Consider the following 27,703-nt stretch of genomic DNA (forward strand, 5'->3'; position numbering starts at 1 on the left):
TTTGTAGCTGGAAACCATGTCTTGAAAAGCAACACTCTTTGCTTTTCTGTGTGTGTGTGTGTGTGTGTGGGGGGGGGGGGGGGGGGGGGGGGGGTTAAAAATGACAGCCACACAATGAAGCCACACAAACAAATAGATATTTCTCAGTAATAAACATCAGATGCATCATTCGTCAGCAGGAGACTGATTTAAATCCCTTTGTTTGAAGTTTATGAACGACAATCACATCCGGGACAAGCATCTGGGTCGCATATTTCAAGCAGGCTGACAAAATGAGTTTTAGGGATGGTGAAAGAGGTCAGACTGAGTCGCTTTAAGTCGGGATGAGCTCCCTACATCACCTTGATGTGCCATAAGATCACAGAGGCTCAGTCTGCCGTCACTGATAAGACACCTTGTGGGGGTCTCCAGCCCCCTGGGAATAAGACGAGGTCAAGACCTCCATCCTCCTTAACCCAGACCAGCAGCGCCCGCCTATCTCTGCTTCCCACGAGTTTTTCCCAGACTGATGACATGCCAGTAGGGCTGGCAGCACTGGGACTAAAAATAAAACTCCTGGGTATCTATGGCTCAGAGGTTATGCCGAGATTTTGATCCTGGTTTATTGAAACAGCAAACATGCAGATGAATCTGGACCTCTCTAAGGTGTCAGACATGGACAGACATGTCATGAGTCCGTCCGTCTGGTATAATCATTTCCTTAAGATTTGGGCACAAATCAAAGGCGTAAACAGCTAATTTAATATCCACCCATAAAAACCTCAATGCCAGCATAAATCATGACTTTGATGTCGTTGTGGAGCAGCAAAACGAATCAGTGTGACTAATTGGTTTGGTATGAGGATGTCTAGTGGCCAGCGTATCACTCGGCTTCAGTTAAATGAATTAGTCTTATCAGCTTGTTCTGACCGTCCATGCTGGTGATCCTTCACCCTCTGGGGTCCCTAATGACCCACTCCTATCATATCAGCTCCACCATCAGGCTCTCATATCCTCTCTGACTTTGATAACTCCGCCGACTGCAGCAGAGTTTATCAGAGAAGGGGCTGCTGTTCAGGTTAATGCATGTCATTTTAAATGAACATATCAAAGTTGGACGTCAGAGACAGACAAACATCTTTATCAAACTTTACGAAAGGAAAATCAGATGGATTAGAGACATGAATTTGATGGATTTTTTTGGGATGAATACAATATAAAAGGGAAACGAATAATATTATTAAACCAAGAAAAGTTACATTTCTATAAGAAAATCTATCGTCTTGCAATTTGATTTGAGTGCCAAATTAAAAAAAATAAAACTTTTTTGTTTTGCTTTGTGGAAAGTAGTTTTCAGTTTTCAAAAGTTTGATACTTCAGCTTAAATGAGCTAACTTTTAGAAATCTCCAAATTTCCAGGCTGTTTTATGAGAAATCTTTGAACTTGACTTTTTTTTTACTTATGGTTTAAATAAAAAAATAAGAAAAAATGCTTTTTTTGTGTTTTTTAACATGCCCTTGTAGCATTTTTCTTATGATGGAGGGCACATATAAAAGAATTTAAGCATTAAACTGCATTTCGGAGTATTTCCTTGATCAAATTGTGGTGAAACAGTCACAAATGAAAAAATGCCATTTGAAAAGCTCTTAGTTGTGATATAGAAACTGTGATTGTTGGAACAAAGTCTCACTGCTCTGACTGCTCGTTTGTGATACATCCACTTGCAAACAAACAGATCCACTAACATCTTTCATTTCCTCATCTAAGCTGGAATCTGTACGGCTGAATAGCTCTGACATCACTGCCCATTTTTTGTTGAACTCATAATGTTAGCTTGGGGTTATGAGGGGCTGCAAGCTAGCGGGAAAGAGTATAAACAAAAGGATCATGGGAAACAAGTGGAGGCTTACTGCAAAACCAACAGTTTCCCCCACAACTCAGGGAGTTTCTGATGAACTACTGCCACTCTGCAGAAATTATGTCCTAGAAAAAAATGTGGTTAATGATTTTGCCTAAAAATGGCAAAAACTGCAAAACTCCCATCAAAAGACCACTGGGATTGCTTTTACAATAGATCTAAAGATGATTGGAATGGAACTTTATGGAACCTTTTACCGACGACACCTAAATAACACACGCTCTTTGACATACCGTCACTCAACATTAATCATCTAACATAAAGTGGTGCATAACGCTTTTCACTGCAACATAATCAGCTGATTTACGGTGAATGCATACGCAGTTGACTATTGTGCAGTGTTGCATATCAGCGCAAAGCTGATATGCAACACTTGCTGGAATTGCATTAATTGCATAAACAATTTAAGACTGACTGCAGTCGAAAGAATGTCAACACTGGAGCTTCGCTCTAAAGGATTAAAGAATAAACATGACTGTGAGTCAATCTTACTAGCTTTATGTCACTTTCACAAGCGTTTAAGGAACTGGTTCAATGGTTTACTGCAGAGATGAAGACTGGTTTGTCCACCTTAATGGTAAAATGAGTCACCAGTTTAGTCTTCCAAAGAAATCCAATGAATTTCGGAAAGAAACAACTAGTGCTGCCATCTTTGTCCAAGAATAGACTAGTAAAGTTTTAGCCGGGTACAACCTGGACGGTTTACCGGACCACCACAGGGCCACATAACAACACACTCACTCACGTTCACACTTAAGGACAATGTAGAACCACTAATTATCCTATGAACTATTTTTTGTGAATATTATTGCTGTGGCAGCCTTAGTTTTGTTTTTACTTTTTATTTTGTGTTTTGTGTGTCAGAATAGGACCTCTTTTTTTTTGTGCATTTTTGTGTGTCTTTCTGTGTTGATTGTTTTCAGGTGTGGTGCTGGACAGGTGTCTCTTCTGATTGGACCAGAGCTGATGGAGGCAGTTGTTTTGTTGGGTTCTGTGCTCAGGGCTGCTCTGTGACGTCTTGTATTTGGTCTTAATTATATTCATAGTGAATCTGTAGGAGAATAGCCATTTTCTCTAGTATGTGTTTTCTCCTGTTTATGTTGGTCAAGGAAGGTTAACTTTGTCATTGGTTTCCATTTTCATTCATTAAAGGTAAGATGATTTCTTGATTTAGATAGGTTGGTGTTGTATTTTTCTTTTGGCTCAAAGTACACCCTAAAGCCTATCGTTTCATATCTTTAAATTGTTTATGTATCATTTTTTGTAAATACATTTGTTACTTTTCTAAAGAGGTGATCTTTCTGTGTTCTTTGTTGTTGGTTTAAAGTCAGGGTAAGACGATTTTTTTGCTATGCCCATCAAGACAGACAACAGGGCATCACATAAATTGGGGGCTGGTCTGGGACATTTATCCTTGAATCCTTTATCTCTGAATTCCTGTCGCAGAAAAACCACACATGCACAGGAAAGACATGCAAACTCCACACAGAAAGGACCCAGCTGGGATTCAAACCAGGGTCTTCTAGCTAAGGGGAAAGAATGCTAACAACTGCACCATGCAGGCCATATTTTTCAGTAAAAATTGCATCCATAAACTGGATTCCTCGCATCTCTTAACTAAAGTGTGACTATATATCTGTATGTAAAACTCCTTCAGAAAACTCCCCCTGAAGTGGCTTTGTGAAACTTTCTTGTCCATAAAGATTAAACTGAGGCTTTGCACCATTTTTGAGCCATCAATCAATAAATCCCAGCTGAGCGGCACACTGCCTACTTGTACCTGAAAGCTCAAAGAGTGTTAAGCTGCAGGGGCTCCCACAGTAGCCTCATTGAGTTAAGGATGTTCGTGTGACAAATGCCTCCAGTGAGCAGGATATTCTTCATCTGCCTACCTGCACTAAATGCAGGAGTGTCCGGGACTATGGATTACTTGCAACACAAAAAAGGCCCTGTTCGTCATCTCGCCTGAGTTTCAGCAGTTTGGTTATCTGATGTTCCTCACACAGCAGCCCCGACGGCCCGACCCAGCCCAAACATCAACACCTTGCCACCGTCAAGAATCCAAATCCCTGCAGATTATCTTTCCAAACATTGAGATAGGTTCGACACTGAAATAACCCCCCCGTCTGTTCGGGCTCCTCCTCTGCGTTTTGACAGAGTGGGCCATTCATGCCTTTTGGGAACAGTAGCAAAGCTGTTCACGGGATAAATCTCACAGGGGAGAGCAGGAAAAGTAGCTGAGGAATGAAATACATTGGATCTGACATTGCTATTTGATCACTTCCACAGAGCTACCTGTGTGGAAGAAAGGTTTCGTAGGCTTTCACTGAATCTTTGTATACAGGCCTGTTATGGTCTTTGTCAACCCAAGCAGGCAAATTTGAGTGACAGTGGCTTAATTCTCAAATAACAGCCCTTAGACACACAACGCACGTCATTGGGGACTGAGGCTTGGCCAGTGAGGCTGTAACAAAAATCCAATTTTGTCTCCTCTTTTTGGGCTTTGCTTCGGTTTTTTGAAAACACCCAAAAGGGAGGGCAGTCCAGGGCCACTGCCGTTTTGAAATAAAAACAAATAAAAGTGTGTCCGTGTCAGCTCAAGGCGGGATCGGAATCTGGGAAATGAGGATTGTGTTGGGGAGGGCGGCGGCCTTCTGCATGACAGTGCCCGAGTTTCAAAAGCTGGAGGGGTTGGCTGGGTTTTACGATCATCTGGGGGCTAATATTCAGCCAGGTGTATGTGGACCGGGAGGGAGAGTGGTGATGACAGAAATGGAAAGGAAACCTGGAGCTGATAGCTCACAGGCCCATAGAGAGAATGAGGGAGGCAGCTAAAGAAGAAACAAAAACGATGAAGTTTGATGGTTTTGGCTGTGGAAAAAACATGGATATTGATAGTAGGTGTTGGTAGGATGGGTGAAGACTCACTTAATCATTCAAAAAGTAATGCTGTCATCTTGAATTTACTTTTTCTTTATTAAATTGCATTAAAAAAAACCTTCAGAAGATCAGAAGAACTCATAAAAGATGCCTTAAAAATTCCAAACTCCACAGGAGAGTACCGTATTTTCCGCACTATAAAGGCACACTTAAAAGTCCTGACATAGTTTTTGAAAAAAACAACAGTTGGCTTTATAACCGGGATTGGCTGAAATACGGATTAATTCTGGTTCCGAGATTTATAAACGAAGAGTGAACTGTAATAGTAGATCTGATTCAGTAGTCCGGTTTTTTGACGATTTGCAAACCAGGCAGGGTTTTATTGTGAATATTTTAACGCAAATAACATGTAGCTGTGTAAGAATGTTGTTTTTTTTCTTCTTTTTTTATGTGATACTGACAGTGTTGGGAGTTTGCATAGTCAAAGTAACCTTTGTTTTTATGATAGAAGTCTGTATTTTTATTTGTTACAAACAAGGTTGGAAGTTACAGGTATTGTAAATATGCTAACACAGCAAATCTGTGGCTGTCTCGGACTAACAAGGTTGGGATTTAGCATTGTCACAGTATCCTCTTTTTTTTTTTTTTTTTTTTAGCAATATCAGTCTCTTTTTTTAAGTGTTACACCCAAGGTTGGAAGTTACAAGTATTGCAAATATACTACTGAGGTGATAGACGGCCTCACCCCAAGTCCTCATTCTCTGCTTCCTCAAATGAAGGCGTGTCAGTAAGATTGAAAAGATCTTAGAAGTATTCCTTCCACCACCAGACAATGTCTCCAGTCGAAGTCAACAGGTCCCCACCTGCGCTGAGAATGGTGCCTGTAGAGAACTGCTTTCCCTTCCTGAGGCACCAGACGGTTTGCCAGAATCTTTTCGAGACCAACTGATAGTCCTGCTCCATGGCCTCACCGAACTCCTCCCAGGACCGGGTTTTTGCCTCCACAACAGTCCGGGCCGCAGTTGCTTTGACTGCCGGAACCTGTCAGCTGCCTCTGGAGTCCCGCAAGCCAGCCAGGCCTGGTAGGACTCTTTCTTCAGCTTGGCGGCATCCCTTACTTCTGGTGTCCACCACCAGGTTTGGGGGTTGCTGCCGCGACCAGCACCAGAGACCTTGCAACTACAGCTCCGAGCAGCGGCAGAGACAATGGAAGTGGAAAACATCGTCCACTCGGACTCAATGTCCCCAACCTCCCTCTGTACCTGTTTGAAGTTCTCCCAGATGTGGGAGTTAAAGACTTCCCTGGCAGAGGGCTCACCCAGACTTTACCAGCAGACCCTCAAAGTACGTTTGGGTCTCCCGAGTCTTTCTGGCTTATCTCCCCGCTAGCGAATCCGACTCACCACCAGGTAATGATCGGTGGACAGCTCTGCCCCTCTTTGTACCCGAGTGTCCAAGTCACAAAGGCCGAAGGTCGCCTGATACAACTACAAAGTCAATCATTGACCTCCTGCCTAAGGTTACCTGATGCCAGTTGTATTGATGGACACCCTTGTGCTTGAACATGGTGTTCGTTATTGACAAACTATGACAAGCACAGAAATCCAATGACAAAACACTGCTCGGATTCAGATCAGGGAGAGCATTCCTACAAATCATGCCCCTCCAGGTAACATTGTCATTGCCCACGTGGGCATTGAAATCCCCCAGGAGGACAATGGACTCTCCAGTTGGGGTACTTTCCAGTACCCCTTCGAGAAACACCAAGAAGGCCGGGTACTCTAAACTGCTGTTCGGCCATAAGCCGAAACCACAGTCAGAGACCTTTCCTCCACCCGAAGGCAGAGAGACATGACCCTCTCGTCCACTGGGGTGAACTCCAACACTTGGCGGCTGAGATGGGGGCTCACAAGTAAGCCCACACCAGCTCTCACCATAAGCAACTCCAGAGTGGTAGCAAATTCAACCCCTCTCTAAGGACTGAGTTTCAGAGCCCAGGCTATGTGTGGAGGTGAGCCAGACTTTATCTAGACGGTATCTCTCAACCTCTCGCACAAGCTAAGGCTCCTTCCCTCCCAGACAGGTGACATTCCAAGTCCCAAAAGCCAAGTTCCATGACCGGGGTTTGGGCGGCCGAGGCACCTGCCTTCGACTGCCACCCAAACCACATTGCAGCAGCCCCTTTTGATGTCTCCTACGGGTGGTGGGCCCATGGGAGAGTGGTCCCATGTTGCTCCTTCGGGCTTAGCCCGACCGGGGCCCGTGGGAAGAGCCCCGGTCACCAGGCGCTTGCCTGCGAGCCCCAACCTGGTTCCAGAGTTGGGCCCCGGTGACACCAATCCGAGCGACGTAATTGGGTCCTTGGAATTACTCTTCATCAGGGGCTTCTGAACTCCTCTTTGTCTGACTCGTCACCCAGGACCTGTCTGCCATAGGAGACCCTACCAGGGGCTTAAGCCCCAGACAGCTTAGCTCCTGGGATCACTCAAGCTCTCAAACTCCCCCTCCACGCTAAGGTGGCCGTTCAAGGGGCAGATATTACTACCAAGGTTGAGAATTACCATTGTCACAGTAACTTACACAGTACAAAAGTACACAACAGCCAAAAGTAAGCCTTTTTCTAAGGACTCACTGACATTTTGTGCTTGTCTCTTTAACTGTCTGGTTTTAATTTCTCTTAGGAGTTGTCATTCCAGTCCACAGTCATCTATATGAGGTTCAAAGCTCTTTGATCAAATATATGTAGACTTTTTAAATCATAACAATTATAATGATCTGACCTTGATTGATATTGTAGATTGTTTGATATTGTAAATTGAAAAAAAAGATTCTGTTTTGTAAAGAGTCCACTAAATTGAGTGTTTTTTACAGTTGTGTGACCATTTCTTTAGTCTGAATGGTCTTTATCAACCATTTAACAATAAAGATGTCGCCAGGAACATCTAAATGAAACATGCCCTTTGAACAAACCGTAACTCCTCAACTATTTACGCAATCAATAGGAATCAGCTGATTCTGACTTGGAGATAAGCAGCTTTTCATAAGGCGAAGCAGCTTTTCTCTGCAACTGAATCAGCTGATATACGTCGATTCACTGTTGTGAAGTGTAGCATATTAGTGAAACCGCTGGAAGTACGTAAACTGCGTAAACGGTTCAAGAGTTAAGGTAGTCGAAAGAATATAAATATTGGAGCTGAAGCTCCATGGTAAAAGGGGTTGACTTTATCTATAATATCAAGTTTTTGTTCAATTTTACCAACTATTGGGCAGCCTTCTCTCCCCAAAAAGTCCAGACTTTCAAGTCTTTTTTCTAAAACCAGAGTTATAGAGCATTGGGATATGTTCCAATCAATGCATAATAAAAACTCAACAAAATTGATGGTAAAGTCAAACTAAAATCACCCAATCAATCACTATAAAACATAAAAAAGGCCGGACTTAAATCTTTGGATCCAGTGTTATGATGAAACTCTGGAAATTGAATTGGCTTTAAGTGAATTTTTTTCCAACCCTTTATCACTATATAGGTTTTTCCAAGATGGTTCTGGGCCCAAAAAAGCAGTCTAGCATAAATCCTGAAGAATCTACTTGTGGCTCAACAATGAGGTGTCACGAAGCCAGATGGTTGAAAGAAAAGTGCTGTGCACACCGAGAACGAAATATATCTTCTGGAAGCTTATGAGGTGCACATCACTCGGCTCAAGGGATGATGCTAAACAGATGTCGCTCGGAAAGTCGGAAAACCCACCAGCTTCCGATCATGCGGGACTGTGATCGACACCACCGATGGTGGCGAGAGCATGAAGTGAGCAGCAATGAAACCTTAATGAATAATTAGGTGCGGTCCAAACAACATCACGAGGATCCATTTAGCATTATCTGCTCTCCAGAGCTTTTTCTCCACCCTCTTCTGGCTTCAGCGCTGTCTACAGTCATGATGTATTTTTTTGGTTTAAGAGCAATCAAAATTTCTTAAAACATCTCTCTAAAAACTCAACCAACAAGAAGAGATAAAATGTCAGGCAACAAATCAAGTCCAAAAAAACACCTTCAGCAAGAAACTCCTGACCTCCAAGCGTGCGTTCTCACTAAAATATATCTTCCCTGACAGTTCATGTGTATCAGCTGCAGGTCTCGGCTATATCGTGGTTTCATCTCTGTTTAATCCAGAGTCTGATTTATTGAGGGGGGTGGAGGTTGTTGAGGCGACGCGGCCAGCCCAGGTGTCAGGCAGATGTTGAAGCGAGAGCTTGAAAGTTGCATTCCTGCCAGAGAAAGCATAAATGTCAGCTTCTGATTTTATTTCCTGCCTAGGGATGGGTAACAGAGATCGACCTGGGGGTATGCACGAAACCTTAACTGATGACATGGTAATGTGACAGGAGAAAGCTGTTTGCTTCTGCTCCTGTCAAACACACCTGTGCCGCTCAAGTTTTTCAGACCCAAGAAAGGGGGAAGATACAGTCGGATGATTTCCATCTTTAGCAGGGGGATGGCCAGCATCAAGACAGAATAAGAAAATAGAAGAGATGGGCTGTGGTGACTTCTGACCTCTTTTGCGGGACCTACTGTGTTGATTATTCTCGCGTATGAGTTATATCTCAGGCATGATCACCTTATTCTTACTGGGCTGTGTGAGCGGCAGAAGCCTTTAGGTTGGTGACAGTGGCTTAAAAAAATGGGATCGACTGCTTGAATCAGAGGGTTAACCTCAAAGAGATTGTGTGGGCAAACAGAAAGCGTAACATACGTTTCTCGAAAAAACAATCTGATTGGTGTGGCTAGCCGAACAGGAGCACCAGCATGGGTTGTGTATTACGAGAATAATCCCAGACAAATGAATGAAACTTGGATTCCTCTTATTTTGATGGAAAACAACAAAACACTCTAAGAAATAAAATCATATGTATCATATTTAAAAACACCATTCAAAACACCCGAGAACACTTTACAATGAGTTAAAAAAAACAGCATAATGACTAATAAATTATGAGAACTGACTAGATCCCAGGACAACAACCAATCTACAATTTGGGAGTAGGCGAGTGAGTAGTCAAGATTTAATCATGATTTTAGATGGTAAGAGTTAGATCTCTACTTTCTTGAAGGTGACGGTGGTGGAAGGTTTGTCTGGTATGAAGCTGGGGAAGAGTCTGTAATCCAAACAGAAAGTTGGAATTCTGTTTAAGTTGTAGTTCTATAACGTTATTGAAGATGTGGACTGGATTGATTAACAGTGGCAGTGGAGCTCGGTCCAGAACGGAAATTTGGTTGCGATCGCGGAGACACACAATAACTTGATCAAAGACGGAAGTAACCAAAGGCAAGGCGGCGATATGGTCAAAGACATAAATTATTGAAATGAGTAGACAAAATAGCAAAAAAGATTGATGCTATGTCACTCGGTGCTTTTCATTAGGGTTGAATTAAATATTTTTAATAATGCATTGTCATCTTGACAGACATAACATTACCATATCCTAGTGTGTCCCCTAAAACCAAGAAATACACAGAAAAATAAGCTTAAGACCTGTTGCAATGTAGTCAGTATAATGCAAACCTAGGATTTGACACTCACCAGTCAATCAAAAGGCCATGTGAGTTTGATCCCAGTTTAAATCTCATATCCAAAATAAAAAGGAGAGTCACAATTAAATTCCTTGAAGTTAATGTTGTAAAATATAAATTCCAATCAAGTGGGCTTACTTCTGCTTTAAAGTTGGGTTGTTGTCCAACTGAGGCGGACTTGCTTAAACAAGATGAACAACAACAACTGTGTATGTAACAGTGCAGCAGGTTCCGCTTTTAAGAAGAGGACAGCATTACAAGTGGTGATAAGAAGTATTCACTCATTCTAAATTTATAAAGCTTCAAGTTCCAGCAAAAAATAAACACAGTAACAGCTGCTAGAAGTGGTTCTCTTGGAAAAGGCCTTTGATATGAAGTGCTTAAACCTCTTTAACTGGATCCTCTTAATGTGGACATTACTTTTGCTCTGAGCTTCTTTAAAGCTTTCAGAAAAGCAAAAAACCTATGGAAACATTTTTTTTGTTGATTGATACATATTTAATTCGTGACATACATTCAAAACATATTACTGAGTGGTAAAATATTGCATGAAGCTGAAGAAGTTTACAACTTCTGCAAGTTATGTTCCCATCAGAGACATAAGCGATCTAGTGGATTTTTAAATGTCAGAATATATGATGTGCTTTGCTCATAGTCTAGATATTATAGTTTTAGCAGTAGTGGCTTAGTGATGGATGCATGGTTCAGTAAGGTTTACTATCTCCAGACACAAAATCAGCACGTCCTACCCCCCACAACTGCACAAAACATTAACATCTATACAAGATCTCTTGCTCTCCTTCGAAAGACAGATGTGGGATAGGTGGCAGTTCAAAAAATTCAAAAAATAAAAAACCTACCAAGCTTCGATAAATCTCTTCTCTAGTTTTTTTTTTTTTGGTGATCAATGAAAGAAAAAATGTACAAACTTTAATTCTAGCCAACAAATTCAATGCAATTTGTAATCTATAGGTTGATGCCGCATGCAAATTATTTTTACATTGAGGTAAAACTGTTAAATTGCTCAGAAAAAACTCTTTGACTCAGTTCTCCCTCCTTGCCCGTGCAGCAATTCTGGCTTGAAGAGATCATCTACGCGCTACTGCATCTATTTCATGGGTTAATGGGAACAAAGAGCTCTAAGTGAAGCGGCTCGCTACACTCTGCCAAGCCATCTGAAAGAGAGCTGGGAGTCCAGTAACTCGCCGGCATTAAATATTTAAATCAACCATCATGGACTTTTGAATGGTATTATTGGAGCCCTCAGCTGGGGGGTTTTCCACGTTATCCAGGTTGGATGGATTTCGGGATGAGTTTGAGGCCAACCTCACGCTATATTTGCACATTTAATGGCAACAAATCCTTGTTATCATCTCAAGTGGAGGTTTATTTTTAGCAGCCATGCTTGTTTTATTCCTTCCAGATGGGAGCTGGAGAAGAATCTGACATCAGTGCTGTTTTTCATCAAGCGTCAGAGAGTGTGTGACATCAGTGGACTCGAATGCCCGCCTGTGGCAGAACAGAGTCACATTGGGTTTCTTTGCACAAAGAACGTCAGAGGCTCTTCTGTAGGAACGTGTCAAAGGTCCATCTGATAAATAAATAAAAATGTAATCTCTATCATAACTGCTTTTCCAAACAGTATCCTGATTTCAAGTGCTCTTTGTTTGAGTTATGATGTCGCTTTCTTGGTTTCATATCCTGAGATTTTTTCAGAACGTGATAGTTCCGCTACTGTGGGAAAACTCCTATGGCGAGGACCTGAGTTTCCTTTGCGTAGGCCAGCTATTTGCCCTTACAATAACAACACTGTTCTATCGTTATTATTTGTTTACTCAGCTAACCCCTCTTTATCTGGGGCAGCTTCCCCCCTTTCAGTAAAGGCTCTCTGAACCCTCTGGAAGCCATTTGTGCATGGGAGCCTTCCAATGGGCCTGACTGAAGTGAGGTGGTGCCCTCTACTCCTGAAAGCATTACCTTCAGCATGAACTGTTTGCCATTGCATTATGCGGGGCACGCTAGAGCTTTCCGCTTTGTTCTCTCATAAAAAGGTCAGATATTGTATTGAGCACATAGGACTTTTTATGTATGGCAGTGAAGCAAAAGAAAAGGAGATCTGCTTCATGAGAAACTCAATGGTACAATTGAACATCAAGCTATTTTCTAGCTTGAACTTTGAATCCTTTGAAATATGTTTTGGTAAAAGTGAAGCGTCTTTTGAAAAGGTTTTGTGATGTCAATCTGCTTTTCTTATCTTTTATTGCATGATACATTTCTCGTATGCTAAAACTGATGTTACTATGTTGCACTAAAGTCCATTCTCAAACTTGTTTGTGACATGCTACACTACCCCTATTAGAGTATTCACAATACCTTTAACCCTCAACCTGTAAACCATGTAAAAAATAAAAAAAGACTAACATTTTGAAAGAGCGCCATGTATCACACAAGATCACTTTGACATCAGTAAGCACAATTAATCCATATATAAGATGGACTGTATTATAAGACATCACTGTTGTTGTTGGGTTTTTTTTTTATTAAGTATTTTAATTGCACCTTGTAGTGCCAAAAATATGGTTATCTTTACAAAAATGAACAATTCTTTGTAGGAAATTGCAATTTAAATATAACAATTTAAGTCCTTGAAAAAAAAAAAGTCTAATTGAGACATTTGATAATACAAATGTTTTTTTAGTTACTAAAAGCTTGATATAAAGGCCTGCAAAATATGAAAATGGAAGCTTTCATAGATCTTTCATCACATTTTATTGGAGAATAACTGATGTACTGCATTTCAGATGCTGAGGACAGATCCCGTCGTTTGAGCAGTGAAGGTTGGAAAGCTTACAATTGAGCGTGTATAAAAGCTTTCAGCATCCCCTTATTCAGGTATTGTTGCCACAACAGAAATAATTTCTGCTGGGAAATAGATCATGAGATCTATTATTGGACAAAATTTGAGGCAGGACATTGAAACCAAGAAAAGGGAAGTGGGTCAGATTGATAATCCAACCAGGAAATGGCTCCAAAATAACCTTCATGCAATATTAAACAAGCTGAAACGCGGCTGCTCTGCAGGGCTGTTATCGCATTCAAGCCAATCTCCCACAAATTGCTGATAAACCCCAATAAATTAATGCGATTTAAAAAAAAATGATGCAAGTCTTGTTTGTATTCCATAATTTCCTGCTAGGAAATCTGTGGTGTCCTCCAGCTGTTGAGCCAGATGGATGCTCCGTTCAATAACCCTCTAGCTGCTGCAGCCTCTCACAATAGCCTGTGGTGACCGCACACAAAGGCAAGGGTTGACCGCTGACACACAGACAGCTAGCCTGGAGGTCCATCCCTCATTCATTCAAGTCCACCTGAGGTTCCGTCCGTCCCATAAAACCCCAATCAAAGATCTGCTGTCCACCCACGCAGAGACGGTTCAAGGAAATTATTGAGCGGTGCAAGCGCAACCACCATAAAAGTTGAGTTATGGACTCCTGACAGGCACGCAGCTCATGTGATCTCTTTAGAAAAGTACCAACACTCAATAATTTGAACGGCTGTAACCAGATGAGTGACTCTTAAGCAGACAAATGTTACGACATGCAGATGATATTGATTTTTTTATGGATCTTTAGCAATTAAATCCTGTTTTTAAATGATGAGACTCCAGTTTAAAACCTCAGAAATCAATATTTGATGGGAGAGGGTGGTAAAACAATGAAAAGGCGCTCTTTCATTTTCTTGTTTATATATCGCAAAATTTCCTTCTTACTAAGTAACTAATTGATCATAATCAATCTACAATATGTATCTCTGCTAATGCTGTCCCCTACCCCAACATTGGCTTAGAGCGTGAGAAAACATAGAGCACCCCATAAAACATTTTAAAAATAACATTGGCCAGGTGTTGCAGCAACTGATTGAGATCTCCCATCTTTGCCTTTTTCCCAGGAAAACTTAGATAAAACCCAAACTAGGCGTTGTTTCTTCAACACCAACAGCAAGGATACAGTATCTTTATAATTGTCTATACATATATAGACAATTTGTGGTTCAACACACTAAATTCAAGGTGGGACTTTAGATTGAAAGGATCTTTAAAATAATAAGGGAATATCTTTAGATTAAGAACCTACAAGATAAACCACTTGCACTGATAATAAAGTAGACCCTACTGATTATGCAGATATATTTATCTTATGATATTTATGTATGTTTTTTTAGTGCAGCAAGTTGGGCAAAAGTTGTTAACACTTTTTGGGGACCAGGATTTTCGATCAAAAACCTGAAGGTGACATGCGTAAAAACTGCATTTAACTCTTCAAGGAAGAACTTCAGATTCAGACTTTTAATAACAATAATAATAACAACAATTGATCCTTTATTTATCCCACAACGGGGAAATTCTTCCCCGCATTTTGACCAATCCCCTGGGGGGAGCAGTGAGCTGCAGACTGGCCGCGCTTCGGGGGCGACAGCTGGCTGGGGAGAGTGGGGATCGATCCGCCAACCCTTCGGTTGTTAGACGACCCGCTCTACTGCCTGAGCTAAACTGCCTATACTGGATACCCCTCTTTTACAATACAAACCATAGACGCAGTAACTAACAAATGTGATACACATGAAATTAAAACGAGCATTTAAATACTAATGCCTTAGTCACAGCTACCACTATCAGACACGCTGTCTGATGTCCAAAAATAGACTAACCTGTACAAGACACGCAGGTGGCTCACATGAAATTTTAAGATCATAGACCACTCTGCTAGCCAGTAGAAAGAAAATGTTCATGCATATTTTTTCCTACGACCATGCTTTGGTTGATAGTTTGCAGCAAACACTTAAACAACACAGAGGGGTAAGTAAGGGTGAAGTAGGTGAGACGCAGGCGTGTCGTATAGATTTTTCATTTTTTTACCCATCAAAACGTACACACTGCCGTTAAGGCTACTCAAGTGATAAGTGCGCACTCTTTGCACAGTCCTTGCACACCCCTTGAACACGTCGTGCCTGCAGCCTGTTAGATATTAGACGATGCGTCTATTGAGTGCGTAATTTGAGTGGGCATTCGCATATCAACTGCACACACCGTGCATGCAGCGCGTGGCCAATGAGGAGCCAGTGTGCGAACCTCACTATTGACTCGAGTGCAGCGTTAGATCATCGTATGACAGCATGCCTTTTTCGTCATAAGTGCATGCAACTTACATTATTTTTACAAATACTTCATGTTATACTTACCACACACACAGCAATAATACATTTATTACCATGGCGTCCCTTAAGGTGGCCGCACGAGCCTCAAGGGAACTGCAATATACACACTTGCTGTTCGTTTAAAATACGGCTTTAGCAATGACCCTTCACAGGCCCAGACAACCCGCAGCATCTGAACGTGTCAACCCCTGTACGGGTGCATGTGACTAAGGTACAGTAAACCACAACTGTTTAGAGGATTGACATTGAATGGCTGATTTATGGTTAAAGGAATTTTTAAAATAAATGACATTCAAAATAAGCATTTCAATAACTACCATTTATTGCAGAGCTATAATTGTTGCTGGTGTTTCTTCAAACAAGTCCCCGGACCTTTACCATGCCACTAATGCTATCATGGAGAGCAAAGGACTGTGCTATGCTAACAAGGGCAAATGAAATACAGCAGCAGCACAATACAAGGTATACAACTCTATAAGCTGACCAGATGGAAGGGGAAAAGGACGCAAAATTACATATCCTCTTAGCTTGGTGGATAAACAATCTACTTATCAGAGCACGAGGGCATGCATGATCATGGTAGCTTAGTACTAAAGAATAAAGATACAGACAATGAATAAACGCTGACAAGTTGCTTCTTTGCTTCTTCAACATCTACTGGTTTGGATTAAAAATAATGTGTCCTACAGTAACAACTTTTAAAATATTGGTAATTTAAAATGTGAATGGTTATCTCAACACATTAATTAAGGGTATGTGCTGAAATTTTTTTTATCAAATTGATCATGATACCCTCACCTCTATTTGATCCTGTAAAGACAAGTACTGATGACTTGGAATATAAAAGGCTGATAGGTTAAAGACACTGCTGTCCAAAATGCTTTAAGGTGATCTATCACTCTGCTAATTTATCAACTATTACTTTGCCACTCGCTCCAGATTATCTGGATCAGGTTTGCTCAGTCAACCAGAACCTGAAAGTAGCCCTGGTCCAGACAAAGCCCTGGGACTGCACAGTAAATTGCAAATTTATCATTATCGCAATATCAACCTGTGCAAAACCCATATCGCAAAAGACTGCGAAATTTGCAATAAATGGTTACCTTAAATGTACTAAAACAATCTTATGGCAGCTTGAAGTATTTAACCAATCAAATAAATCCATTTATGCATTTGACCATTCGGATGTTAGATGTTCGCCTCCTATGTAGACAAGGGTCATTTGGAGTATAGTTTAAGGTATGTTGACTCTTATTTAAATCAAACTGTTGCAGTGAAATCGAATTTATGTTTTTAGTTGTCCTGGTATTTGTTCATGTATCGCAAGTTGGGGCGACAGTGGCTCAGGTGGTTGAGCGGGTCATCCAATGATCAAAGGGTTGGCGGTTCGATCCCCGCTCCCACCAGCCAAAATGTCGTTGTGTCCTTGGGCAAGACACTTCACCCTCCTTGCCTCCAGTGTGGCTCCACTGGTGTGTGAATGCGCATGAATGATCCCGGTGATGGTCAGAGGGGCCGTAGGCACAAACTGGCAGCCACGCCTCTGTCAGTCTGCCCCAGGGCAGCTGTGGCTACAACCGTAGCTTACCATCACCAAGTATGAATGAGGAGTGAATGAATAATGGACACAATGTAAGCGCTTTGGGTGTCTTGAAAAGCGCAGATAAATCCAATCCATTATTATTAAGTTATATCGTCATTGCAATATTGATCACTGATATCGCAAATCGCAAGTTTTCCTCATGTCATGCCGCACTCCTAAGCCCCCATGTCCTGTTAATTTTTTTTTAAGCAAACTCACAAACCTCAAAGTCAACAGTTTCTGAAATGACCATGCAATTTCAAACCATTAGAAAATGGTTTGAAAATGGTTTGAAATTGGACAAATTCCTCAGTAGCTCCCATATAAGTCAGTATTATTTTTCATCAGTTTTCTTCTAAACCCATTTTTGTCCCTTTCAGGGTCACTGGGCTGCCAGAGCCTATCCTGGCCACTCGTTGACGAAACCAGGGTACACCCTGGACAGGTTGCCAGTTTTTAATTTTTTTATAATTTTTTTTTTTATAACAGCCATCAAGGGGTCTTTTTTTAAGTAGCTGTTTGTTTGATCTCAAATTCATGCATATTTGGTCTTTTATGTTTGATTTACAGGTGGGTGACTTTACTTAGACCTGCCCAGTTGTTCATTTTAAAGCCTTTTTTTTTAATTCACTTCAGGCCTAATTGTTTGAGGTTCAGAAACCTTTGGCTATTGTCAGAGAATATGTGTTTGGCCCAGTGTATATATGTCTTTGCACTACACCGACAGGACTGTTGTGGTCAAGCTGGAACGGGGTTATGAAGTTCAGAGCAGGCAAAAATAGTAAACTGGTCCGCGATGAACCGTCTCTTCTAGAAACCAGAAACCAATTTTAATCACATCAGGCGAGTTTCATTTGCCATGGTGGAGAAAACCAGGTTCCCCGAAGACACTGTTTTACACCACAGCAAACCGAGGCAAGACAGACCCCCCTTACTTTTGCTGCATCTGCTCCGTCTCTGTGTTTGAATGATCCCACTCCAGGAGATCATTTATACCCATGAAAACAACCCCCAGTGAATTATTTTTTTTGGTGAAATATGTCTCACTAAATTAAACCTTTTCCGGGTGACATGCAACACAAACCAGAACTGAGGCTTAAGTCTTTCTGCTATAATGGGAGCCCATCATGACACACAAGTTACAGGCCTCCACATGCAGGTTTTCCCTTCAGGGCTTCCACCATGTGACACATCATGTAGTCGGGCAGGTGATCTTTTGTTTGTGGGGAAGAGGATGATGAAACATAAGCACAGAGGCACATGGCGACTTCACAACAGGAGTAGAGAGTGAATATAAGAGCAATTGTATTGTCTAGCTGCACTGTTGGGGACTGACAGCCACTTAAAAGCACTCCAAAGCTGGCATCAAAAGAAGAGGACAGTCGGTCGGTCGACCCAAACCAGCTGGACTACCTAGACTACAAAGACACACGTCAACGCTGCACAGTCACATATTTGCTTACACATGAGCAGGCGCTGACAGACCGAGCACACATGAATGCACAAGTGCACAGAAAATATGAAAAAAAAAAAAATCAACTAACTGATGCATCATCATTTGCGCAAACGATGAAACCGAGGTTGCATACTGTGCAGCATGAGCAATACCATGACCTGGATATTTTTGGATCAGGGTTTGTGTGTCTGTTTCGGGGGAGGTTGGCCGTTGTGTTTGGAGGATAATCTATGCAAAGCTCTGGAGCCGACTTCGGGGTGTTAGAAGCCAATAAGGCCGTATCAAAATGAGGGCAGAGTTAATTAATCATCTCTGCTTCCTATTCACGGCCCTCCCATGACTGTCCCGGGGGCCTGAGCGGGTGTGTTTGATTTAGGTTTTGTGCAAGTGTGTGTTGCACAGACAGAAAACAAGGCACGGAAGCACGAGGGTGGTGCAGGTTGCAGCTGGGGGGCTATTAGCATATTGTAATGTGATTCAGCAGACTGCTGAGCATCTGTAAGCCCAATGAGAACCTCTTAGGAACAAACAGGAAACCAATGACACCTGCTTGTCAATGACCAGAGAATAATGAAAAAGAAAAAATGAAGAGTGTAGACGAGAAATTAGCTCAATTTGAATCAACGCAGCAGTTATTATGACTCATTAACAACTGTGTAGGGGCTATTTCATGGCAATTCAACAATTTTGCGTGGATTACTCATCCTGTATCTTACACTTTGCCCTTTTTCAGATTTTCAGATGAATTGGTGTGGAAGATAGTAGAGCAAAGAGAATTCAAAGAATTGCAAAGAATATCATTTGAATGATCAGGATTCATTTTTATCCTATTAAAAATGCCAAAAAACCTTAGATAATTTATTTTAGCTACTTAAAACATGAAGAAAATGAATTTTTGATTATCTCCCTCAAAAACACTGTTGCAGTTCATCAATAATTCTACAGGGGTCTTTGAAGCATTTGCCTTTTGGGTTGTTCTAACCACAGCAGGGATATTTCTCTTCTAATCAGGCTTTTATCCACTCACTTATGGTTGGTTTTTGTCATTTTAATTACCAAGCCTTTCTATAAACTCAGACCACCGCTGTTTAGACTGCAACTTGTAAAAGACTTTAAGATGCAAATGTAGTAACTAACAATTTGCGTATCTGAGAAGGAATATTTTTTTTCCCGGTATATTGGTCCATCTAGGTCACATTAAAACAATTCAGATGCAGAATGGGTGTCGACGTAGTTTTCCTATGCCTTTTCTAGATTTCAGCACAACTATATACAGGGATAAAATTGCATACAACTCCCATTCTCATAGTAAAACCTTAAAAGAAGGTTTAATGCTAAGAGTTTTTCATCCTTCTTTAGAACCCATCCCTCTTAGACTTCCAGGGCCAATCCTGCTACTGTTAGACGAAGGTGCTGTACACACTGACCAGGTATCTGTTTCACTTACATGCACACTTTAGAGATACCAAATAACCTACAAAACATATTTTTGAACTGTGGGAGGAAGCTGAGTTGTGCACAAAGAGAACATGCAGACTTCATAATGAAGGGTCCAAGCCAAGATTTGAAGCAGGGCCTTCTTACTGTAAAACGAGAGTGCTAAGCACTACACCACTGTGTAGCCTCCTAAGTTTTCCATCCATTTGAATTTTAACAGTTGTAACCATTTACTATTTATGAGAACTGGATAGAGTGAGTGTAAGGTCACCCATAGAAAATGTCTCACTTCCAGCTCCAACCAAATTAAGTCAATTCAGTCGCCATTTTTTCGTGATACTGACCAGAGTTGGAGGCAGATGATGTCAGTAAGCAGTAAGTAGTTGGTCTGGCCTCTGACCACCATCAGCATATAGACTCTAAGGTTTATATATCCATGGTCCGAATGAAACCCAAGGATACAAGACGTCATCGGCAAAGAGAGTGACCTTATTTCATGCACATTTTTCTGTAACACAAATAAATATTTACTGGCATTCCTAATATATCTCCTTATTGAAAGACTTACAACAATGTTTGCCCCATGCAAAAATTCACATACCTTTTCTTTCAACTGTACTGTATGTGGAAAATTTTATTGTAGCCTACCATGTATGCTATTAGCAGTAGCACTTGCATTTCCCTTTTTCACTGTTTATTTTACCAAACTCAGACTTTTGATATATATATATATATATATATATATATATATATATATATATATATATATAATATTATTGCCTGATCTTTCTGTATTACTGTTTCATAGTTTTCAAATAAAAATAAATATAATGTATGAAATATAACATATGTAAAATATAATATTTGCTCAAAGCTGAGAGAATGCTAAGATTTGCAACAGAATGCTATCTAACACCATTTAAAACACATACTATGCTAAAATTAGCAACATTTAAAATCTGTGACACATATCAAAATATCAAATTATTTAAAACCCATGATCTGATTACAGATGGGATGTTTCAATTAGACTATTGTGTAAAAAAAATCAATAGACATTATCATATTAACTTTACAACATTTTTGTCTGTGACTAAGGTTTGTTTTCACGGTTATGGTAAGTTTAGGCTCAAACCCCAATTTCATTTTCATCTCATGTAAACACTTCTTTTATTAGAAAAAGTTGTTAGAAGTGTTTTTGTAAGTTTTTGGGTTTACTGCATCGGTGGTATGTTTATGTTAGATCTTGGGAAAGTTGCTCCATGTTGGCCATGCATAGTTCTAGTGTGTTTATTTATCGGGAAGCACATCTCTACATCCCACAGCTCTCTAATCACATGACCTGACTCGGAACAACAAATGAGCTCATTTAGTTGGAATGTATTTGTGGATGACTGTGACTCAAACGGAGTTTAGACATAAATGTTTGGCTCATCAAAAGACATGCAAACTAAACAAAAACTGAAAATGGTACTCCAGTAAAACAGAGGTCTAGCAAATTTAGGTTTGGTAAAAGTTGGTCAGGAGAAGCTTTGGTTTTGAGAGGACAAGCGCAACCCTTACAGGCTACTACTGAAAAAGCGGTTTTGAACCTTTTAAATGGATCCAAACAAGAACAATGACGCCACCAAACTTGTGGCTTTGGTCAATGTTTTGTGCTAGAAGTAAAAGTAATGCAGTTGTGTTGTGGCCATGAGGAGGCTTTTATATCTGATCAAAGGTTTGAGTGCAGTTTTCTAAGAAAAGTGAGAGTCCTTCAACACAAACATGGTGTGTTACGTGAAAAAAGAAAGACATTTATGGCAGTAAAAGTGCGGTTCTTGTGTGCAGAGGTTGGGATTACTGGTAGGGGGATTACAAAAAAGGAGCCCAGGGAGAGATCTGGGCATGAGACGGAGTAAAGGGGTATAAAGGATGGAAAAATGCAATCATGCATTCTCTGCAGCTCCTCGTGGTGTGTTTGGTACCCCTCCTTCTTCTCCACGAGCCATTAGTCACTATCCTGCTCCTGTTAATGTAATTAGATAAAGGATATATGGAGTCTTGGAGCTCAGCAGAGACATTTGTCGGAATAATTGCATCCATGCGACGGCTGATCCTCTGGATTTCCTCAAAACACCTCTAACTTGCTCACTCAAAGAAAGTACAAAAAAGAACAACAGCAGTGCAAGTCCCAGCACTTAAGGCCAGAATACATCTCCTGCCTGGAAAACTAAACTTAAGTCAGAGCGCCGTCACATCGGCAACGTAGCATCAGGCATGGCTGTTTTATTTTTAGACTTGGTTTGTCTTTTTTCGCACAGCAACTGTACTCGCAACAGCTTCCCAATAAACTGTCAAGTGTCACATTTCATCGCATCCACAGGGGGCAAATACACACAGATGGCAGGCAGGTCCCCCAATTCACACCTTCTGAAGATGTTTCATGCAACATACGACATCCTCTTGTCTAATTAGCAACAGTCACAGCTTGTCCGCCATTGACCTACATATGGTGACTTACACACAGTCAGGAAATCGGATGTTTGCACGCAAATGAGCTTTTAGATGGATGTCATTGATCTGCCAAGTATCAAATGGGGCTCCCATTTCAAATTTGTTTCCAATCAGATCTTGACTGTAAATGTGCCATGATGCACGGCTTCTGCCAACTTTCTCTCTTCGTCCTTCTCTCCATTTAAGAAGACACATTTCTAACTCCTGTCTGGAGAAACGTAGGTGGCTGTGGATGCTAGCCTGATTATCACCACGTCCGACCTTCTTTCAGCTCCAGACAGCCTGCCTCCTGTCCCAGATACCTCTTTGACAGGAAGATTGCTGGAGGGATGGATAGAGGAGGGAAGACACATGGAACCAAAACTCACCGCCAGCAGCTCCAGCAGGGGAATGTTTCGGATCCTCCTGCAGACCGACGCGACACTGTGATCTGTAAACTGGCTCATCCCGGTTCTGCCTTTCCTCTCCACACTTGCCCCTGCTCTTCTTCCGCTTCGTTCCCCACTCTTGCCCCAGCTGCCTTGCCGAGTCTCAGCTGCAGCCTGCCACTGTGCGTAGATGTGTGTGCTTGCATTCAGCTGTATGTGTATGTGTGCGAGTCAGCATGTTGGAATTATGATGCAGCAGGCAGTAACAGAGCCAGATTCTGGTCTGTAAGGCCACACCAGCTCTTGTCAATATTTAACCAGCAAGTCAAGTTCGATTAAATCATCTGGACTAGAGTGGTGTTGGCCAACCCACCCTGGACGATGTGTGTATTGTTTCCTTTTATGTTGGTTGATTTAGAGAGTTTAGAGACACAAAAAATGACTGACAGGGAGTTTCTATCACATTTTAGGTCAGTATTTTTTTCATTTTTCTCATGTTTTAGTCCAAAAATCAATCAGAAGGAGGTCTGATCTCATGATAGCTTGTAGTGTAAAATCTAATGGGCTTCAATGTAGGCCAGCACCTCAGGGCTGCAGGTCAAATGACACACACTGCTAACACATTATCTTCTGTACACTTCAAATCTATCAACAAGGAGCTAGGGAATTACTTGACAAATATTATGAACCAGATATAGTGGGTTGGCCATAACACATCCGTACTGGAGGTACTCCTTGGAGAGCATTTGGAAGAGGTTAGGTCATTCCATCTTTTTACATCTGGCAAGCTGACCTCTTAGGATAGCAATGTTCTTGATTTTTGCAAAAACAGATGTTCCCAAAAAGGCTTTAAGTCTAATGTCTCTACTGTAGGAGCAGCAATTAGTCTTTGAAATGATTGATGGATGGTAGGAGGTGCTCCCTTGTGACCGCATTCCTTCACAATTAGGCATTCCTGTGATGCCTCGTTAACAGGACATGTTAGGAATGTCAGCCGCCGCGCAGACATCACAAGAGTCAAAAGATAGAAAAGATAAAGATCAAAAGCTTCAAAGAAGCTGCAGAAATGTAATTTCTCATCTGTGCATATTGTTTTTATGTTAACAGGGAAGAAGAAAAACACTTCTGAGAGAAAGATCTTGACAGCCTGAAGTAGTTCTCTACTTTGCGAAAGCTCTCAACTGCTTTTTTCAGCTGCTGGTTTAAAGCTTGATTACCTGCCACCTCCACGAACCGCTTTCCTGCCTGACATTGTAGGAATCCACTTGGCCTGTCATATTGCAGGGTTTGTTTCTCCCACACAGGTCAGGTCAGAGCTGAAACAATGGATAATGACAGTTGTTTTCTTCAGAATGGAAATGTGGACGCTGTAAAGTAAACTTTTGCAGTGTTTCTTAAACTATACAACCAAGTTGGGGTTTCATTTTGTTTGATGGATGTAGGATTTTCTGGCACGGCGATGGTCTTAGCGGTCAATTTGGCTTTCAAAAGACAGAAACATTCCTAACAGAAACTGGGATGATTTTGTATGTAGAGCTAAACACAGCCTACATTTAAATACCTGACAATTATCCCTGTAAATTCACACGGTAGGAGTTATCAGTGTGTCCAGTACTTTTGGTTTTCCGTTTGTTAGATGTTGTTGCAATTGACCAAAAACAAATATTGTGTTTCATACAAAACATTTGTTAAAGACCCCACTCCAATCATCTTTTGAGCCATTTAGCAAGGGTTCCCAGTGGTACACAGAGGTCTTTTTACGTTGGTCTACTTGTGAATTAAGCCAAAATCAAAAAACCTAGGAGATAGTTTCTGCAGAGTGGCAGTATTTCATTAAAAAATTGACCTCTGAATGGTCGGCAAGAAGCAACCCTGCTTCTCCCTTCCCTCCACGTTGCCGAGAGCTCTCTGTTTGCATCATCTTACCCTAGCTTAAAGCCCTTCACACCCCGAACATTAACAGTGCAACAAAGCCAGCCAGACAGTTTTGAGCCAGATGCCAAATCGGATGAGAAAACAAAGATGAGTCTAGTCGTCTACAAGTGGATGGGTCAGAATGGACAAGAGGGAGCTTGGGGCCCACACAGTGTAATTTTTCCGTCAGAAATGAACTCTTTTTTAAACAGTATCCATCATCAGAATAATGCAACCAGAACATGTTAAAAACATCAAAAATAAAGTTTGCATGGGTGTCTGTCTTTAAACCATTAACAAATTACATTACCTCTAGTCTGTCAACTTAGAAAACACATAATGGGCCAAGTTTCCAAACGACTAGAAAGCATTTATTCTGTTAAATCAAATCTTGATACAATTTTATTTAGATGTTATTTTACATTTTTGTTTTGTAATTAGTATGAGCAAATTTGTCATTTCTGTAACTAATTTCCATCACCTCTAAAGGTGTTGTCAACTGTCTTGCTTTGTATTAGCATTTAGCAAACACGATTATCACACATATTCAATCCAGGCAACTACACAACCTCAGAAAAATCGTGTTTCTATTTCTTGCAAACCTGGCATTTTTTGATAAATAAAGATCTTTGCATCTCCTCCCTGTTCTTATTATATAATTCATCAAAATGTACATAAAAGTACAGTAAAGGAGTTATGTTTTAACCCTTCTGCTTCCCAAGGGTCCAGATGTACCAATGACTTTTTTTTTACCACTGTAAAATGACTCTGTGTGTGATCAATGAGAGTTTTGGTGATATGTGGCTGGAACTGTCAGTGTTCGTTTTTGTAAAAATCTATTCAACCAAAAAGTAATCTTTCAAAAGTAAATATAGTCGAAGCAGAGATGTCTTATCAGTATTAGCTTGCACTTGCACAAGAAGCCTTACAAGTATAAGTAGTTTGGCCTTGAACTGTGAGGTTGCTGAACTGAAATGCAACGTTTTGGTCTATCCATATCTATATTTGGCCCGGCAGCAAACCCTCAACATAAATACTTTGCCTCTTCTATCCTATAATATCCATTTGTTCCCATGGAGGGATTATGCTCATGACTGGAGGCCATCTCAGTGATTGATAGAAGTTGAGTGGCAGGTGGGGCTCCTGCAGGAATGGAGATTACAAAGTCATCAGTCAACAAACTTCTGGGCGAGTCTCTGAGGAATTTATGAGCTCATACAGTGTCTCAACTGCATGAAGAACGCAGCCATGACATAGGTGTAAAAGAAATCGGAGGTGACTAACTATTTATCATCAAACCTTCTGTCATAAAAATACTTTTTTAATGGACCAGGGACAAATGACTGGAATAAAACCGCCAGTCTTTAGTGTCTTCAACTATGAATGACCAACATGCACTGGTTAAGAAGGCAAATAATTGGAAATTGTGTCTACATAATAAAGATTTTAACAATGCGCCCATTAGTAATTTAAAGGGTGCTTCATTTGTCAGCGAATGGAAATCATGACACTAATGCACAAATAATCCTTTTGGACTTGAACGACCAGAAAATGGATTCTGGGCAGTAACGACTGACTGTTTGGGTAATTCATCTTCAGCAAACGATCCTCTCCATTTGTCAGAGCTTAATGGAAAAACAACATGAATATAATTTAAATCAGGAGCAATTGTTGCCATTTGAAAACATCCAAGAGGCAGGAATTGCAAAAAATCATTTGCATCATTTGTTCAGGCAGAAGCAAGTCACAAATTACAGGGCACCAAGATTCCAGAGCAGTGGAGTCACTGCAAAAATAATCATTCAAAGCTGCTTTCACCATACCTTTCAGTCTGAACCCACACCCACTGACTGGAAGGCAGAACCCCAGGTGCAAAAAAAGGAAGTTTCATTCTGCTTGCAGCCACCTGTTAGGAACTCACCTGACTGGTCAGACCAGCCTCTGATGCAAGTAGGTCACCTTTCCTCAGGCATGGGCATGAGTAAAATGGCACCTTTGGAAGGCACGCCCACATACCAAAGCTCATTTGCATGTAAACCTGTGAGAACAGATATACAGTGCCTACACACAAAAATCCAAATAAAATTGGGTAAACAGGTCACATTTCAAGAGAAAGGAGTTTTTTCTTTTATTTGCTCGGTTGTTGGAGTTATGTCCTAATGATAATACCTCTGTAGACTTTAAAATAGATACTTAAAGACGCTTTACAACTCTGCCTTAATCGTGACCTGTAGCGGGCTACAGGAGTTCATCATCAGCATACTGTTTTGCTTTACTCTATGAAATGTACTGAAGTCCAGAGCTGTCAGACAATAAAACATCTGTTTTTAAAACACATTAGTCAATATGTTCCTTTTACATTGTTTTATTGATTTGTTTGGTGCACTAAGTGTTGAAAGCTGTTTTTCGTCATATTTTGTTATTTCATTTTGGAATTGTGTGTGTAATATTTGGTGTTAATTGAGATGTTTTTTGTGTTTTTTATGTTGTCTTGTTTGAGTCATTGTTACGGTTTAACCCTTTAACATCAGAGGTGTTTCCAGTGACACCTAAATAACACGAAGTCTTTGACCTAGTGGAACTCCTCGCCGAATACGCAATTAAACGTGATTCTGCTCATTCTGAAGTGGCAAAAAGCTTTTTGTAATGTTGCATAATGGCACAATTCTGCTTTTCTCAGCTTCAAATTCACTGGTTTTACATCATTGCGTAAATGTTTGAAGAGTTATAGTAGTTGAAAAACTGTCAATACTGAAGCTACAGTTCCGCTGCTAAAGAGTTTAGGGAAATGTGTTTAAAACATTCTTTGATGCTATTTCTTTTTTAGTAGTGATTGTCATACTATGGAAGTAATGTTATTTTGTTCAGCTTTTGTGCTAAACATTGACGG

General features: G+C 40.8%; 1 protein-coding gene across 4 annotated transcripts in view; it reads right to left on the bottom strand.

The window, feature by feature from the left end:
* LOC101162908 (nck-associated protein 5) overlaps window positions 1-27,703 on the bottom strand; it is a 165,462-nt gene that overhangs the window by 117,053 nt on the left and 20,706 nt on the right. For 2 of the 4 annotated variants that reach the window (XR_013654212.1, XM_020708323.3), the window contains exon 1: window positions 22,900-23,186. The exons of the other annotated variants lie outside the window; for them this stretch is intronic. Coding sequence is in view for 1 of the 2 variants with exons in the window: in XM_020708323.3 (XP_020563982.1) it covers window positions 22,900-22,977 (78 nt within the window). In the remaining variant the exon portion in view is untranslated. Of the gene's footprint in view, window positions 1-22,899; window positions 23,187-27,703 lie in introns of those variants that run through there. 4 annotated transcript variants of the gene reach the window in all.

This window comes from Oryzias latipes, chromosome 2 (genome assembly GCF_053564925.1).
Source record: "Oryzias latipes strain Hd-rR chromosome 2, Olatipes_Hd-rR_3.1".
Taxonomy (NCBI): domain Eukaryota; kingdom Metazoa; phylum Chordata; class Actinopteri; order Beloniformes; family Adrianichthyidae; genus Oryzias; species Oryzias latipes.